The sequence below is a fragment of the Mytilus edulis genome, chromosome 2, assembly GCF_963676685.1.
Source record: "Mytilus edulis chromosome 2, xbMytEdul2.2, whole genome shotgun sequence".
Taxonomy (NCBI): domain Eukaryota; kingdom Metazoa; phylum Mollusca; class Bivalvia; order Mytilida; family Mytilidae; genus Mytilus; species Mytilus edulis.
Genome location: NC_092345.1, coordinates 2371292 through 2387237, shown reverse-complemented (window position 1 = coordinate 2387237; position 15946 = coordinate 2371292). Strand labels below are relative to the sequence as shown.

Here is a 15946-nt window from a genome sequence, read left to right as displayed (position 1 = left end):
GTGGCAGATTCAGAAATTTTCAAAATGGAGGCCACTGACCTCATACGAGATTACCCGATCCAGTGATTACACTACATAATTAACAAAATATTTCCGTTTCCCCCTCAATTTGCCTCTTATAGTGGGAGTTATATACTTCGTAAGCTGGAAAGTCACACAGAAATGGAAAGTTCACAATTGGAAAGCTGATATCTCGTTTGTCGTTAAGTTTGGGTTTCAACCGATAATCAATATCAATTTCTGGATGTTAGTCGACATAAGATGCAGACTTAACTGTATCCTTCATCTTTAGATCGATTGGACATTGGAATGCTTTAAAACCTAAATATTTTAATATTTGTTTTGAATCTTCACACATTTTCAAAATATACACGAGCTGTTGTATAAAAAAAGTAAAAAAAGCAAAAATACCGAACTCCGGTAAATTCAAAACAGAAAATCCTTACCTCTATCGTATCTGTTGAACCCTTTTTTCTCAAGTTCGATATGATATTGATGCGTTCAACATAGTTCTTCTTCTTCTTCTTTAAGTTTCCAGTAGTTATTAATTTTTGAATTACTTTACTTTTAGTTAGAGATCATTTAGCCTACTATCTTTCTAAGAATTTCAGATACAGATCCCGATCGAAAAACACGTCCTCCAAACGTAATTAATTAATATGTTTTGTCAATCAAGAAATCAAGCATCAAGATAAAATCAGTTTTAGAGATTTTTTTAACTGACTGCATGACTTGTATCTACGCAATATGTTGATAAATCCTAGTAGCTAGTTATAATTTTCTGGAAAAAACACTTAGCAGTTGATGACCTGCCCAAGCATGTAAAATTTACACGTTCGTTTGTAAAAATAACAGAAAGATTGTAACCTCAGTCTGGGACTATAGTCCCAGCCTCAGTGGACGTGAAACAAATACCAATATAAAAAGGGATATTTTCCGGAAATTTACCTACTTTGACTTTATATTTTATACTATGAATTTAACTTCCTGGAAAAAATGTAAATAATGTTGAAACTTTGTTTTGAAGGTAATCTTAGAAACGTATTAAATACGTATCAAAATTGACCAGTCAAGGTATAGTAGGATGGATATATAAAACGTTTATCCTACAACGCATGCTTTATCCATCATACATCTATTTGTAAACAAAGGCCCTACTAAGGTCAACATCTAGTACGAGTGTACATTTTACTCTTTATGTATATATATAATATTAGCTCAGCATGTATGAGCCAGTTGTGGTTGGAACTGACAAATGTAAATGGTATGGCAAAATATGAGGCCATAAATATATCATACATGTATATATTATATTCAATCATGTAGGTCTTCATAGCAAGTTTGCCACTCTAGTATCATTGCTATTGGAAATTGTCCTGTATCACCAAGATTGTAATTCTATTCAAAGACGTTTTTTGTCAGGCTTGGTTATTGACATATGCAACACACCTGTGACCTCCTTTTATGAATAAAAGTTGACAAATAAATTTTTGTGTTCAACACTTGATCCAATTCACCTGGCTTCAGGTACAAGTCTCTTCAATTTTATGTTGAACTTTACAGACATTTGAAAGTTATGGCAATGACTTTAAAATAAACATGCAAAATTAAACCCTAAAGGTACCCAATATATTGAAAAGGTGGAACCAAATATTATAAAGATCAGAGTATATTTTGTGTTGGTTTATTTTGTTTACACCAGCTGACAAATTAAAAAGACTAAAAAATGTGTACATGTATGGCAATAAAACAAACTATATCCCTTTTGTATGAAATTAACCATAACCAATACATTTAAAATTCAAGAAACATCCAAGGAATGCAACATTACATGTTTTCCTCTCATGCCATTACAATGACTATAAACAGATAAACTGGTAAATTTAACTTGGAACACTCCTTCTTCTTCTTCCTTGCTAAGGACTGGATTCTTTAAAAGAATGTTATAAGTCCACTAGACGGAGAATGAGTCATTAGTGCATCAATGTGAAGCATTACAGAACTCTCAACTCTTTACATGTGCCAATTAAAAAACAAGAAGACATACCAGGTACACTTTATAATGACTCTAACTCAATCATTACTTTTTTTTTTCAGATTGTATACCAAGATGAAAGATGACAAGAACATTTGAATTATTGGCTGGTTGGACACTGATCACAGTGACCTCTATAGCTTACATCTATTACACAGTTTGGGTTATTGTTCTGGTAAGATATACTGTAAACTCTTATAATATTGAGTTTTTTTTTTGTGATTAATTTGACTGGCAATACAGTGTTATTAATCTAGCATTTTTGTTCATTCTTTTAAAAAAAAAACACAACAAGAAATGCACACAACAATTTCTGAATTTTCATTATGGAAAATTTCTCAAAATTTAACGCTTCTAACATATTGATGAAAATGACAATTCTATGATATTCACACCAATGTTTTGCTAATAGTTTAAAAAATTGTAAAAGTAAGAAAAGTTGTAAGTGAATTAACATTTTTGCTAAATAAAAAGGATTAAAGTCAGTACTTTGAGGAGTTTCTCTGTCAAACTATGTATCTCATTATGTGGACTTATAAGTGAGTCTAATGTACTTTCATTTAAAGCAAAACAAGAAGTCCAAACACACATTTTTAGGTTACTGGACTTAGAAATCAATTGATTCAAAACATGGTGAAAGTGGCATATATGCTTATACAACATAACAAATACCAGTAACTATAAAAAGACCTCCAAGAAAATTGAACATTAATTTAGTAGGTGGAGCACAAAAGTAAACACATTTATTATATATTTTTTTTACCTGAATATTAAATTGAAATGGCTATTTATAGCTATGATAAAACACATATTGTTTATGCAATCATTGTTATTTTCAGCCCTTTGTTGACAAAGATCAAATCTTCCACCAAGTCTTTCCAGACCACAAATATGCATTAGGTATTCCATTGCTGATGGGTGTCACTGGATTAGCTGTTATAGGTAAATATATTTTTATTTGTTTGAAATCTAATGTCATATTGGTAAAAACATTTTTTTTTTTTTTTTTTGCCATATTTTAAACAAGATGTTATTGTTCTGTTTGATTTTGAAGTTATTGGCACAGTTCTAGATTATTTCATAACTTTTTAATTTATATTCAGCCTAAAACAAAGCTAATTATTCTCTATAAATGAATTATATAACCATCATCAAGACATGCATTTTTTTGAAACCTTAAAAGGTTTAACTTTACATGCTTTAAGTAAAGAAAGGAATGTGTGCTGTTCATACGAGACAATTAGTACTTTGTTATTGTTTCCCCTCAGAATCCATCAAATTTTATATCATATGAATAGAACTGTAAATTCAGAAATAATTTCGATGTTTTTATTGTCAGATGGGAAAAATGATGGAAATGAGAAATAAAATGTTCAAATATTTCTCGCTGCATTGAAAACCCCATTAGTGGCCTTCAGCTGTTGTCTGCTCTTTGATTGGGTTGTTTTCTCTTTGAAACGTTCCCCATTTTCATTCTCAATTTTATTAATAACAAAATACGGATTCATGTTGGTGGTGATAGCCATTCAATTCCTGAGTGTAACAATTCACCAAAACAATATGCATTGTGTAGTATGTTTCTTCAAAGCACTATTAACAACTGGGATTAGCCCATTTTGCCTTTTTCAATAATGTGTTAAATAAACAACTGTAAGAAGAATCTGGTTAATCATTACTTATGTTTGTTATTGTAGGTCTATTTGTATTACTGACTTGCAGAGGACAGAGAGTTAAATCAAACTGACAGATTGGTTATTTACAGTCGATCTAACAGAATGTACAACAGATATTCATTGAAACATTAACGTCTTATTATAGTGCAATATTCTTTTATTTTTCCAATAAAATATTGACATGAACATGTTCACTATATAGTATTAAAGTGTTGAACACAAATATATATGACATTTAGAGTTTGAGCAATATTAAAATAATACACAGGTACGCTGTACATGTATTGGTAATTTAATCAACATTTCTATCTTTAAAGTAGGTTAAAATATACAAAATGAGGCGAAATGCCTTTATGAAAACCCGGTCATTTTGGTGTTGGAAAGGACAAAAGTGACTGCATAACTCGTCTTGGTGTTTCTAATGGCTGTTGTGATTCTTCTGTAAGAAAAAACATTATATTTGAGCATATTTATGTGAAAGAAGAACTACATAAAACATGTTATATGTTTAAGTTCAAGAAGATTATTAATTATGGTAAACCCTTCCAATAGTAAATCTCAAGATGAATGCAAGAAAATTGTCAATAATAAAAAGAGATGTAAGCAGGTATGCATTGATGTGAGACAGCAACCTAATGACACAGATAATCAAAAGACATGTATAAAGTAACATACAATTCAGCGCTACTAAAGATTAATCTTTAACCATCTTTCTAGTTGACATATAAGGCATTGGCATAAATTGTTCAGTTACCAATATCTGCCTTTTACAGAGACCTTTTTAATGTTCACCTTGAATCTATGAAAAGTAGATGTTATTATTATCTCAACAAAATAACTATGCAACAACATAGTAAACCAAACAATCTCAAAAGATAGAGCCAATTAGAACAATAGCTAATCACTATATCTTTATATTTTAGAATTTGTATTTCAATCTTAAAAATGATATAATGAAGGTCAATGTGACCTTATTATAGGGTGGACCCATGTCACAGATAAATGCATCAAGTGACAAAAGATCTTTTCTCCAATTCATAAATTGTAGTTTCTAGGATCTGGGCTTGCGTCATAAAACTTTCAAGTAAGATAATCATACTCAGACTCCGAAATCATTGAATTATAGTAGTAGGTTTGGTGTTTGGAGCACAAATTTTGTAATGCAAGTACAGATTAAAGTTTTATGAGGGATACCAGATCGTTTAACCGTGTCATTATTGTGTAAATTGAAGGTCCTTGTTACCAAAATTAAGTGTGGATGCATCAATAGATAATTCCTCCAATATTTATAGTTGTTTGAATCAGGACATTACTGCAATGGAGAAGTATTGTATCTGCAAGTTTGGACTCCTAACTTTGTTTGGTGGGAGGATAACAAAACATAGTTTTATTAAATGGATAACACCAACTTACTCATGTGTAGAACTTTTTTGTTTATGTTAGATGATACATGTTTAAAGGCTGTGTCTAATCTGTTGAGAACTCTTGTATGTTCATCAACCTGCAATTAAAAAGGTATAATTCATTTCAGATATAATTGACTTCAACATGCAAGAGATCCGTTATTTACCGGACTATTTGTCTTTTGGTCAAACATCCGTCATATATACAGTTCAGTGAATGTTACTGTTAAAATTCATGACAATTAATCTATGAAATATAGCCTTAATATATACAATATATATCCTTAGATAACCTTCCTTTAAAAAGACAAAATTTGTAATATTCATCATATTATCTGTAAATGGATGAAAATTGCATACGAAAATTTGTCCTTATGATTATTTCATAGAAAAGATAAAAGGAGTAGGTTCAGTAAGACCCCTTTTTGGCCCCAAAATTAGGCAGTTTAGCAAAATTGTGAAAATGCTATTTTTTGGAAAGTAAAATGCTTCTGCTACATAAATATGTGCTGTTTTTGACAATACAATGCACATATATCGTGTACTAGCATCATAAAGTCATGCTAAATTACTGAAATCTTCACAATTATAGCATTTTAGTTGAATTTTAGACGGTTTCCGTCTTAAATGAAAGTGGCCGCATTCATAATATTGAAATGTAAGTTGTATTTGATGATAATACATAACATATATAAAGGTTGAGGATGAACACGGATGTGGTCACTTTCGTTTTTGACGAAAACCATCTGAAAAGTGACGTTTTTTGGCATATAATTTGATAGATTTTTCATATTTAAACTTCAATCAGAGCGTTTTTAATGACTGAATCAGTTAAAATCTTTTACATAAACTAATCGAATCAATTGAAATAGACACTTAAGTGTTTAAAAAGTGTCCTAAATATCTCGTTAGATGAAACTGAAATTTGGGGCCAAAATTGGCCCTTACCTACTCCTTTCCAATACAAAATAATGGAATATTGTATTAGGTTGAATATTTTATACAACAATATTTTGCTTTACACTTGTACCTACCATAAAACATGTCTTTTGACAACTGAGATCTAATTCTGCTTAAGTTTATACCTACCATCAAACATGTCTTTTGACAGCTTTTATTTAAATCTGTCAGTAAACTGTTATAATCTAATCTGTTACAGAGATATTGTCCACTTTGTTCTTTCAGTGTATCAGAGATGTCTAACTCTGTTAGATGTGGTTGTTTGGACAATCTGAAGAATAGAATACATAACTCACATTGTTAGCTTTCAATTACTGTAAATTCAGAAATTATTGTGAGGTTTTTATTATTGCGAAAAGTGCGACAGAGTTGTAAACGCAATAATTTAAACACACATTTTGAAATATTTTATATGATCTTATATAAATGAAACAGGATTTTTCTCAAAATCTTAAAAATTAAAATCTCATTTAAGTCTCAAATGACAAAATCACAAAAATAAATGCACGCAATAATTTCTGAATTTACAGTAGTGTAAACAATATTTATTTTGAGAATAATAACATTAACATTGCAATATAACAAGTAAATTTTCCCTTTTACAAATTCCTTTCCCTGCTTTCAATTGGCAATACTGATTAAAATTTCCAAAAGATTTTGTTACATTGTTGAAAATTTAAAGGGAACAGATCCTGATTCATGTGCTGTAGCTTTTCAGGCCTGCTTAAGGTGGTACCCAACACTTTCACTAAAATTAATTTGGCTCGTTTAATTTTCATAAAATTTTGACAAAGTATTAACCTTGACCCTTTAATCAAAATATATAAATTTCAAAAATTTTGAACCAACCATTTTATCAGAAAAATTACACTGGTTATATAGCAGATTGACAAACACCAATTTTGATCATTGAGAAGCTTAATATTCCCTTTACAACACAACGTTATTAAAACGTTTGGCTGAATTTACAGAGTTATCTCCCTGTAGTGTTAGGTACCACCTTAATTCATTAGTTTAAACATAATAATTCATTGATAAAATTTTGACATTAATATAAGACCCATCCCCATATAAACCCCAACATTTAATTACATCTTTCTCAGATGCAGTGTTTCACCCACAAATAGCATTCTGGTAAACAGGGAGTTTGAACATCATCAGGTTTCAAGAAATAATAGCACCAAATTTAAAAACCCAAAATATAAGAAAATCATTGCCATGTTTCTCCAAGACCCTTGGGAGGACACTGCTGGATGCCATGTATGTTTATATGGAAATTACCCGATACCGTTTTAATAAGATATTTATATACTATATAGTATAGACTCCTTATCATATATGTGATATCAATTTTGGTTGGTTTCATAGGTAAAGGTTAACCATAAATTTAAATGTTCAGAGAAGTTCAAATTTTCTATTGGACAAATGTTGGAGTGTATGCAGACATTCATGACATTGGCAAAACTACAAGATCAAATATCCACAAAAAAACATATTTCCTCCATCCACTAAAATAAGGAACCAATAACTAGAGGCTCTTAAGAGCCTGTGTCACTCACCTTGGTCTATGTGCATACATGTATTAAACTAAGGACATAGATCAGATGGATTCATGACGATATTGAAGATAATAACCAAAAATGGCAAAATTTCCTTAAAATTACCAATAAAGGGGTAACAAACCAACAACAGGTTGTCCGATTCATCTGAAAATTTCAGGGCAGATAGTTCTTGACTTGATAAACAATTTTAACCCTTGTCAGTTATAAGCCAAAATCTATATTTTACCCCTATGTTCTATTTTTAGCTATGGCGGCCATCTTGGTTGGCTGGCCGGGGTCAACAGACACATTTTTTAAACAACATACCCTAATGATGATTGTGGACAAGTTAGGTTTAATTTGGCCAAGTAGTTTCAGAGGAGAAGATTTTTGTAAAAGTTAACGCCGCCGGACGCAAAGTGATGAGAAAAGCTCACTTGGCCCTTTGGGCCAGGTGAGCCAAAAATAAAGGAATCCACAGCAGCTGTTGAATCTTGTTGGATTCAGTAATTATAATTGTAGATGCTAACCAGGTGCAATTAATGTCATTAAACATATGCATTTGACATAGTACAAATCAAATGTTTCATCCAGTTTAAGGGCACAGCTCAATCGACATATATATTTAGACTAGCAGCTGATATTTTTACAGTATCATTTTACAGAAATCTGTCAATAAGTTTGAATCAGTAAATCCAACCATTAAGTCTTCATCATATTTACTAATACATACTGATCACATTCAGATATTTTATTTTCTGTGTCTGTTACTAGCTGATCCCATTTGTTAGTTTCTTCTTGCAGCCTACAAAATAATTATCAATTTAGGCCAAGAGAAAATATGATAGCAATATAAGCACTACAAGTCATGTCCTCTGCGTTCAGTTATTTTGAACATTAAAGTTTTTTTTCAATCCCTTGGTTTTAATATTTTGTTGCATGGTGTCAAATTACTTTGTGACATGCATGAGGTTAGGAATCTCATGTTATTCATTTTTGTTTAAATAGGTGAATATTTTTGTTTAATCCATGTCATGCAGATTGAAAACGTAACCATGTTTTGTACATATCTAAAGGTTTATGGCTTATTTGAAACAGACATTTTATCATATGTGGTGAATTTGATTTTTAAGCCAAAATTTAATAACAGCAAAGTTTTGCATCTTTATTTCATGGTGGAGCAGTCCATTCTTCAAATAGAAACATTTTGTATATAAAAGAGTGACGAAAGATACCAGAGGGGGAGTCAAACTCATAGATAGAAAATAAACTGACAACGCCATGGCTATTAATAAAAGACAAACAGACAAATAATAGTACAGAAGACACAGCAGAAAAAGAAAGACTTAGCAACACGAACCACACCAAAAACTTGGGGTGATCTCAGGTGCTCCGGAAGGGTATTGTTTTTTTTTCTTCACAAATCACAATAATATTCCTAACCTGAGATCTTTTAGCAAAGATGTCCAAAAAAATGACCCCTTACAATGCATTAATTATTTCTTAAATTCACCTTGAAATTTTTGTCTTCATTTCTTCTATGGCAGAGTCCAATTCTGAGTTGATGGGATTTGGTAGCATACTGAAATAGAAAACATTAACTTATTCAACTTTCAATTAAATTTAATTCATTCAATAACATAGTGGAATTATTCTCATAAAAATAAGGAGATGTGGTATGATTGCCAATGAGACAACTATCCACCAAAGTTCAAAATGAAGTGAATGTAAGCTATTATTCTCCTGATCAATCATAGTAACTTCTTACAATAGTATATTGAAGTGGCCATGCACTAAATATAAATCACTAAAAGCACATTTGGTTTATCAAGCATCTAAACTATGCTGTGTGTGAAAATAAGGAGATGTGGTATGATTGACAGTTAGACAACTAGTTCCTTAAATCATATAAGATCTATACAATTGCAAAGAAGATGAATTTAGGGAGGGGGTATTTGGACTTATTAAAGTCACAGTAATTCAATAATTCATAGAACACAATATCATTTAGCCACGTTGAACACATTCATAATTAGGCCTAAATAGTAAATAAAACAACAACAGACAAAAGATAACAATTCATGAATATTTTTTAGGTTTTTTGTCCAGTGAGCTGGAGCTTTACTACTATTTACTACTCTTTTGCTTAGGTTTCCTACATACTATTAAATCTTTTTACTAAGAAAAGCTTGGAGTTCTATCTACCTTTCTTTTTCTGAAGCTTCTTTAAAAACACCTTTGACTTCCATGTCTGCAATCTTTCTAAGAACAGCCTCTTCCACTAAAATTATTCAGACTTTAAATAGGTACATCTTATTTAGTCAGAATAAAAGACATTCTCAATTTTATTCTTGTAACAAACATGAATAAGAGTTACAGAAACATCTACTGAAAAACACTTTATCTCTCAATTATTTAATTTTGGATGTAACATGTCTTCTGATTGGCTGACCTTGTTTTGTTTGTCAGCCCATAGACGTAATTTAGTTGTGACTATGACGTCATCCATGTTTTTTTTATGGTTTACTCCAGTTTAAAATGGAATTTAGAATAAAATTATAAGAAATATAGCGGGTTATTTCAAAGTGTGCACCACATTTTTTATGTTATTTCAAATACAGAAAAAATATAACAGTCATTCCTTAAATGTAAAAATAAATATATCTGTTCAAAAGTGTTTACTTCCTTCCTTCTTCAAAAGTTGGATCAAAGGTACATGGTTATGCCTGTCCACAATCAAATGCATTGTATGTAGGCTTAATAAATGTTACTGAATCATCAGAATAATGTGTACACATTTTTATAAGTTTTAGAAAGATTTGTTACTAGTTCCATTTTTTTCATTTTTTTTAAGGAATACAAAGTCTTGTTACTCTATAATAACTTACCTGAAAATCCTCAAAGTCATAGGGTAGGTTGTTTTTCTAAAAACTTATTGTGGGTAACAATTTCATATGGAACTCATTCCTGTGCTAGGGTTGAAATTTTCTGAACCCATCTCTAAAGTTCATCATAGAAAATGGTGATTATAAAATTAAGATGATGTGGTATGATTGCAAATGAGACAACTCTCCACCAGAGACAAAATGATGTAGAAAATTAGCAACTATAGGTCAGCATATTGTCTTCAACAATTAGCAAAACCTATACCACAAGGGGAACTATTCACTTTGTGCTTTGGAATGTCTTCTACAAAGTCCACCCAGCCGAAAAAGCAACAACACTGATAAAAGCATTCTTAAAAAAGGATTTTCTTCAGTATCATTGCCAGAAATAATCAAATCATAGCAGATAATACCCAGTCAACTATTTATTTTATACTGGTACCTTCTCTTTTGTAAGCACTGAAATCTCTACAACCAGTCATTTGATCTTCCATCTTTTTGAGAGTGTACTGAAATGTAAGAACAGCAATTTTCAAAGATACTTGAAGGAAATACAGTGACCTATACATAGCTGTTAATTTATATGTTATTTGGTCTCTTGTGAAGAGTTGTCTCACTGGCAATTATAACACATTTTCTTTAAATATACAGTTTCCTTCTGTAAGACAAAATGTAGACCTGTCAAAATGACCTAATTATTGCTGGACAGCATTAAGCCTGTTGCATTTTTCGAAATAATAAAAACATTGCAATTATTTCTGAATTTACAGAAGTTAAAAATGGCTATCATTCTTTCTTCTTTGTAAAGTTTTGAGATTAAAACGACTTTTATGCATGGAGACAATATTCAGCTATCTTATTCTTTATGTTTTGGGCAGCCTTGTAACGTGGTGAGATTAAAATGACTTTTTTGCATTGAGACGATATTCAGTTGTATTTTGTAAGACTGGAAAACCACTTCAGGCAAAGGTGCAATGTAAATACCTCTAAGCAGACTTTTGTTAACATGACAAGTCTTTCGTCTGGTGGTTTGCTACTATCTATTTCTTGATACAATTCTGAAAAATAAATGAGAAATTGTATAGAAACCTGATATTTGATTAAAAACAAAAATAAAGTAGAATCTTAGTTTCGTAGAATTATTCTAAATTCTGTAGAATATTTAGGACAGCAATTATTTGGTTATTTCATTGTGTCTCTTTAGACAATAGACTGTCATGTTACATTGGTTTAATTCTTACCAGTTCAGACCAATCTTTTACGTTTTTCGCTTCTTCAGATGTGCTGGGTATTTGAATAACCATAATTGTCAAGAAAAATGTTTTATAAAATAATACATAAGTTGTATATGGTGTAATCATGTACATCTGTTATAAATTTAGGATCAATCTACAAAGGAAGATAACTGAAAGGAGAAGGTTTAATAAGGCCCTAAAATGGCCCCCTTTTTTGGTCTAAATTTCAAATTGGGATTTATTAACCAATATCACAATGATTAATAGTTAATACAGTGACTAGAAGGAAATAAGTCTTTTTGTTGCAGATTTACATTCCTGTGTTTTATTCATGACGTCTCAAAAAGTACTCATTTTGATTTTCCAGGAAAATACAATGAAAATGGGTAAATTTCCATTGAATATTTGGACAGGAAACATAGAGCGCATACGTCGACAAATAAGATCTTTGACAATAATGTTTGTAATGACATTTTACATGTCTAACTTGAATATTTAGGTTGTCGACGGCTGCTCTCTATGTTTCCTGATGTTAAATTTGGCTGAAATTCTGCCAATTTTGTAAAATCCCTTATTTTGACCTAACTGGGATGTAAAAATCAATGCTTTAGATAATCAAAGTGCTCGATAGCACCTGTGGAAAGATTGGAAGAGTAGTTTGAATAATTTCATATTAAGGTATGGTGGGGACAAAAGAACATTAATAAAACAGTATTGCTGAAAATTGTATAAACAGCAGATCTTGAGCAGGAATAAAAGTGCTTTTCCAGTATGAAGATAAAATGAGCTCAAATTAAATAAAATGTTCTCTTAATTTGCACAATTTTATTTAAACTGCAGTTTATATCTTATCCAGATACTGTTGCCTTTTATGAACATGTTTAAACAAAAATTAAAAAATTGCAAATCAAAAATTCTTCTAGTACAGGTTACCAATTCCTTGTAAGACATAAGTTCTAGACCAACAGCTAAGAACTTTAAAGTGTCAACAAAAATAATCTAAAAATGTTGTTTTGGGGCATTTTGTTAGATAGGTTATATGACATTGAGGATTGAAAGTTGTAGAGTGCCTTTTGATCAATTTATAAAGTATTTATTCAGCACAGGGCATTGAAAATGTACTTTTTCAACGTAAACAAACTAAAATTTATTGAAATGCACATTTTTCTTGATAGCAAAAATATATTCACTTCTTATTAAAATTCAAATGACTAAAATAGACATATTAATGATTGAAGGGGAATAAATTAATAAAAATTGGTTTGTTATAATTAAAAGTTTTAAAATTTTAAAACTGTTTCAAGCCAATTTCTGATAAAAAAAAAAAAAGTGAACTAACCTAAATTGTTGATTTATTACAGATGATTATTGGAAATTTATCAAGTAAATTATAGGCCTAACTTGAATACCTTTTATATATTCATATCTATATTTCATTTTTTTAAAGATCATGTTAATCCTTAATTAATCATTTATCTTTCAGACATAATTTACAGAATCATTTTATGTAATGTAGATCAAAAGTAATAGGCAATAAATAAATCTATCATCCTTATATATCAAACATCTAATACATACATTTGTGTATTCAATTATGAGGTCAAATATTTGTGTATTGAAATGTATATTGGGTCTGTATAATTATGTAACACTGATGTTGATAAGTAATGTGGCCAATTTGATTGACAGTTTAGGAGGTGGGGCATTGCAATTTAAGGTCCACCCTGTCCCTGATTATTTGGTGATAATGACAGTTGTCAATCATACTTGTATTGTATCAATACTCAATTACCTAATCAAAGGGCTTAAAAAAAAGCCTGCACATCAACACACATTAATTACATACATTCTTGAATGAACTGCTCCAAAAATATACCCATTTTTCACAGTTTATATGTGTATTATGTGCACATACATGAGAACTATAGGGAACTATATTTCAGTGTGAATACATGCAGTAATAGTAGCTAACCTGTCGTGTTGTTAGGGAGGCCAGTGCCTAGGGAAAGATTTAGAACAAGTTCCAATCTTTCCAAAAACTATGACAGAAAATGTTCTATAAAACTTTCTCACATGTCTTTAAGTCCACTTTAAACATTTTTTATCTTATAGCATTGAACTTTATAATTGAGGCCAAATATGACCCTTAGCGAACTTACTCCTTTTAGATTATGTTATTTGGCTAAACACAATACAATGAACAAAGTTCCTAGCAAAATTAGAGCAATCTTGACCCTTCAGTGCTTACGAGCACTTTGATTTAATTTTATTATTATAATTGTTACAATTTTGCCTTCTCCAAAAGAGCCTTTCTAACATTTCTCTATATTATTATATTTTTATCTTTTTCATTCATAATTGATTATTATGATTATTTACATAACTATTGCTATGCTTTTTAATACCTTCCCTAGATGAGCCTTTCTAACATTTACTCTATTATATTATTATCTTTTTTTTACTGATTATTAATATGATTATTATATAATTGTAAAATACAATTATATATAATATGTTCCCTATTGGAATTTTGAAAACAAGAATATGATTATTGCCATGCTTTTTAATACCTCCCCCAGATGTGCCTTGCTGTAGAATATTAATCCTTGAAGCAGCAAAACTGGATCTTCTTTTACTTTTCCTACGTGGACTTTTTCTGGTGTTTTCAGCCATGATTCTGCAAGAAAAAATACAAAATGTTTGACGCAATTTAATTCTTTATAAAATGAATAGGATATCATCTGGTAAACATGGAGGATTTACTGTGAATTCATTTATTTGTGTGGATACAAATTTATGTGGATTGAGGAAAACTTGCGTGTTCGTGGATATTTGATTTTGTAGTTTTGCCAAAATCTGCATATACATTTGTACCTTATAGAAAATTTGTACTTCGTTGAATACTTAATTTCGTGGTTCATCTGTATCCAGGAAATCCACGAAAAATTAGTATCCAACGAATAATAATGAATTCACAGTAGTCAAAAATAGTTGTTGGGATAAGGAAGCTTAACCATGTTAACTGTCAAACTGTTTGAACACACACATATTGAATGACATCAGTGTAACTTCATATATATGTAGAAAAAGATAGGAGGAAATCACAAATTATACAAATATTCTTTTATTTAAAAATATATATTTTGAGTGGTATATGATTTTAAATGGTATATTTTAAAGCTGTTAATTGTATTTTCTGGTTCTGTCCTGGCCTTTTATAGTATTTTTTTATATTATTAAACAATGGTGTTTTCTTATTTGTCTCTAATTTATGTCTAATCTTTTGTACTTGTATGTAATGTGATGAAAGCTCTTTATAGGGCCCTTTACTTTGAAATAAAATATTCTTATTTATGTTACTTGTTTATGTTAGTGAATTAAATAATAAAGTGGCGAAAAATATATTGTTTTGGCAAAAGAGGTGGCAAAAAAATAATAGACCTGGGAAACCCTGCTTCCCACATTAGTGGGACCATCCCATTTTAGTAGCCCCTTCAAAGTTCACACTTTATAATCCTACATATATATAAAGGCCATGCTGTGCAAAACAGTAAATATCTGTGGATCATAAACGTATTTACACTTTTGATATTTAGCTGAATCTTGCATCCAAATGACCTTAGATCTACTCCTAATCACCTTTTAACGTCAATCAACAATCACTTTTAAATTGTGATGTCAAATATTTTAAATTATGATGTCAAAGTTTACGGAAACCTGTGTGATTTTATGTAATGGACAAATTGGCATACAAGTGTAAATACGTCTATTGAAAGACTACTGATAATTCTGTATTTTGTAGCCGTAGGTGTCGCTGTTGACACTGGATTGTCTCCCTTATAAATATTCAAGTCTTGCTTGTTCAATGTTTACTCTGGTAAACAACTCATTTGTACACTTAATCTAAATAAGAAAATGAAAAGAGTGTAAACAAAGCATATTTTTTTAGTAAACATAGTAAAATAGTAAATTTAGTAGTGCAAGCAGAAATCCCAACCAGTTCAAAATGACCTGAATGAAAATCAAAATGATCCAGTTACAAAATTAACCTAAAAAAAATATTTGTATAAATTATATATGAATGCAACCAGATACATATAATACATTGTATTATATGTCTCTGATGCAACTACACATGACTAATGTTTACTTTAAAAAAAAAAAACCGATTTGATTTTCCCTCTCCAATCAAACAGGAAGTCAAGTATTGTCTT

The 15946-nt window shown here is 30.4% G+C and overlaps 2 protein-coding genes across 4 annotated transcripts; one reads left to right on the top strand and one right to left on the bottom strand.

The window, feature by feature from the left end:
- The first annotated feature begins 963 nt into the window (after nucleotides 1-963).
- LOC139510062 (uncharacterized) lies at nucleotides 964-3894 on the top strand. Of its 3 annotated transcripts, none has more exons than XM_071296287.1 (4): nucleotides 964-1027; nucleotides 2098-2210; nucleotides 2875-2977; nucleotides 3730-3894. In XM_071296287.1, exons 2-4 carry the CDS (start codon nucleotides 2118-2120, stop codon nucleotides 3777-3779), a joined length of 246 nt encoding a protein of 81 aa, XP_071152388.1. In that variant the 5' UTR covers nucleotides 964-1027; nucleotides 2098-2117; the 3' UTR covers nucleotides 3780-3894. The 3 variants fall into 3 exon arrangements, with proteins under 3 accessions (XP_071152388.1, XP_071152389.1, XP_071152390.1); XM_071296288.1 differs by having other exon boundaries at nucleotides 964-1074; XM_071296289.1 differs by lacking the exon at nucleotides 964-1027 and adding an exon at nucleotides 1189-1264.
- Nucleotides 3848-15926, bottom strand: LOC139510061 (uncharacterized). Its single transcript, XM_071296286.1, has 10 exons — nucleotides 15900-15926; nucleotides 14303-14409; nucleotides 11482-11555; nucleotides 10940-11006; nucleotides 9818-9893; nucleotides 9126-9194; nucleotides 8346-8417; nucleotides 6201-6342; nucleotides 5122-5209; nucleotides 3848-4147 (listed from the first exon to the last, which is right to left on the bottom strand). Exons 2-10 carry the CDS (start codon nucleotides 14403-14405, stop codon nucleotides 4074-4076), a joined length of 765 nt encoding a protein of 254 aa, XP_071152387.1. The 5' UTR covers nucleotides 14406-14409; nucleotides 15900-15926; the 3' UTR covers nucleotides 3848-4073.
- Between the last annotated feature and the right edge of the window lie 20 nt (nucleotides 15927-15946).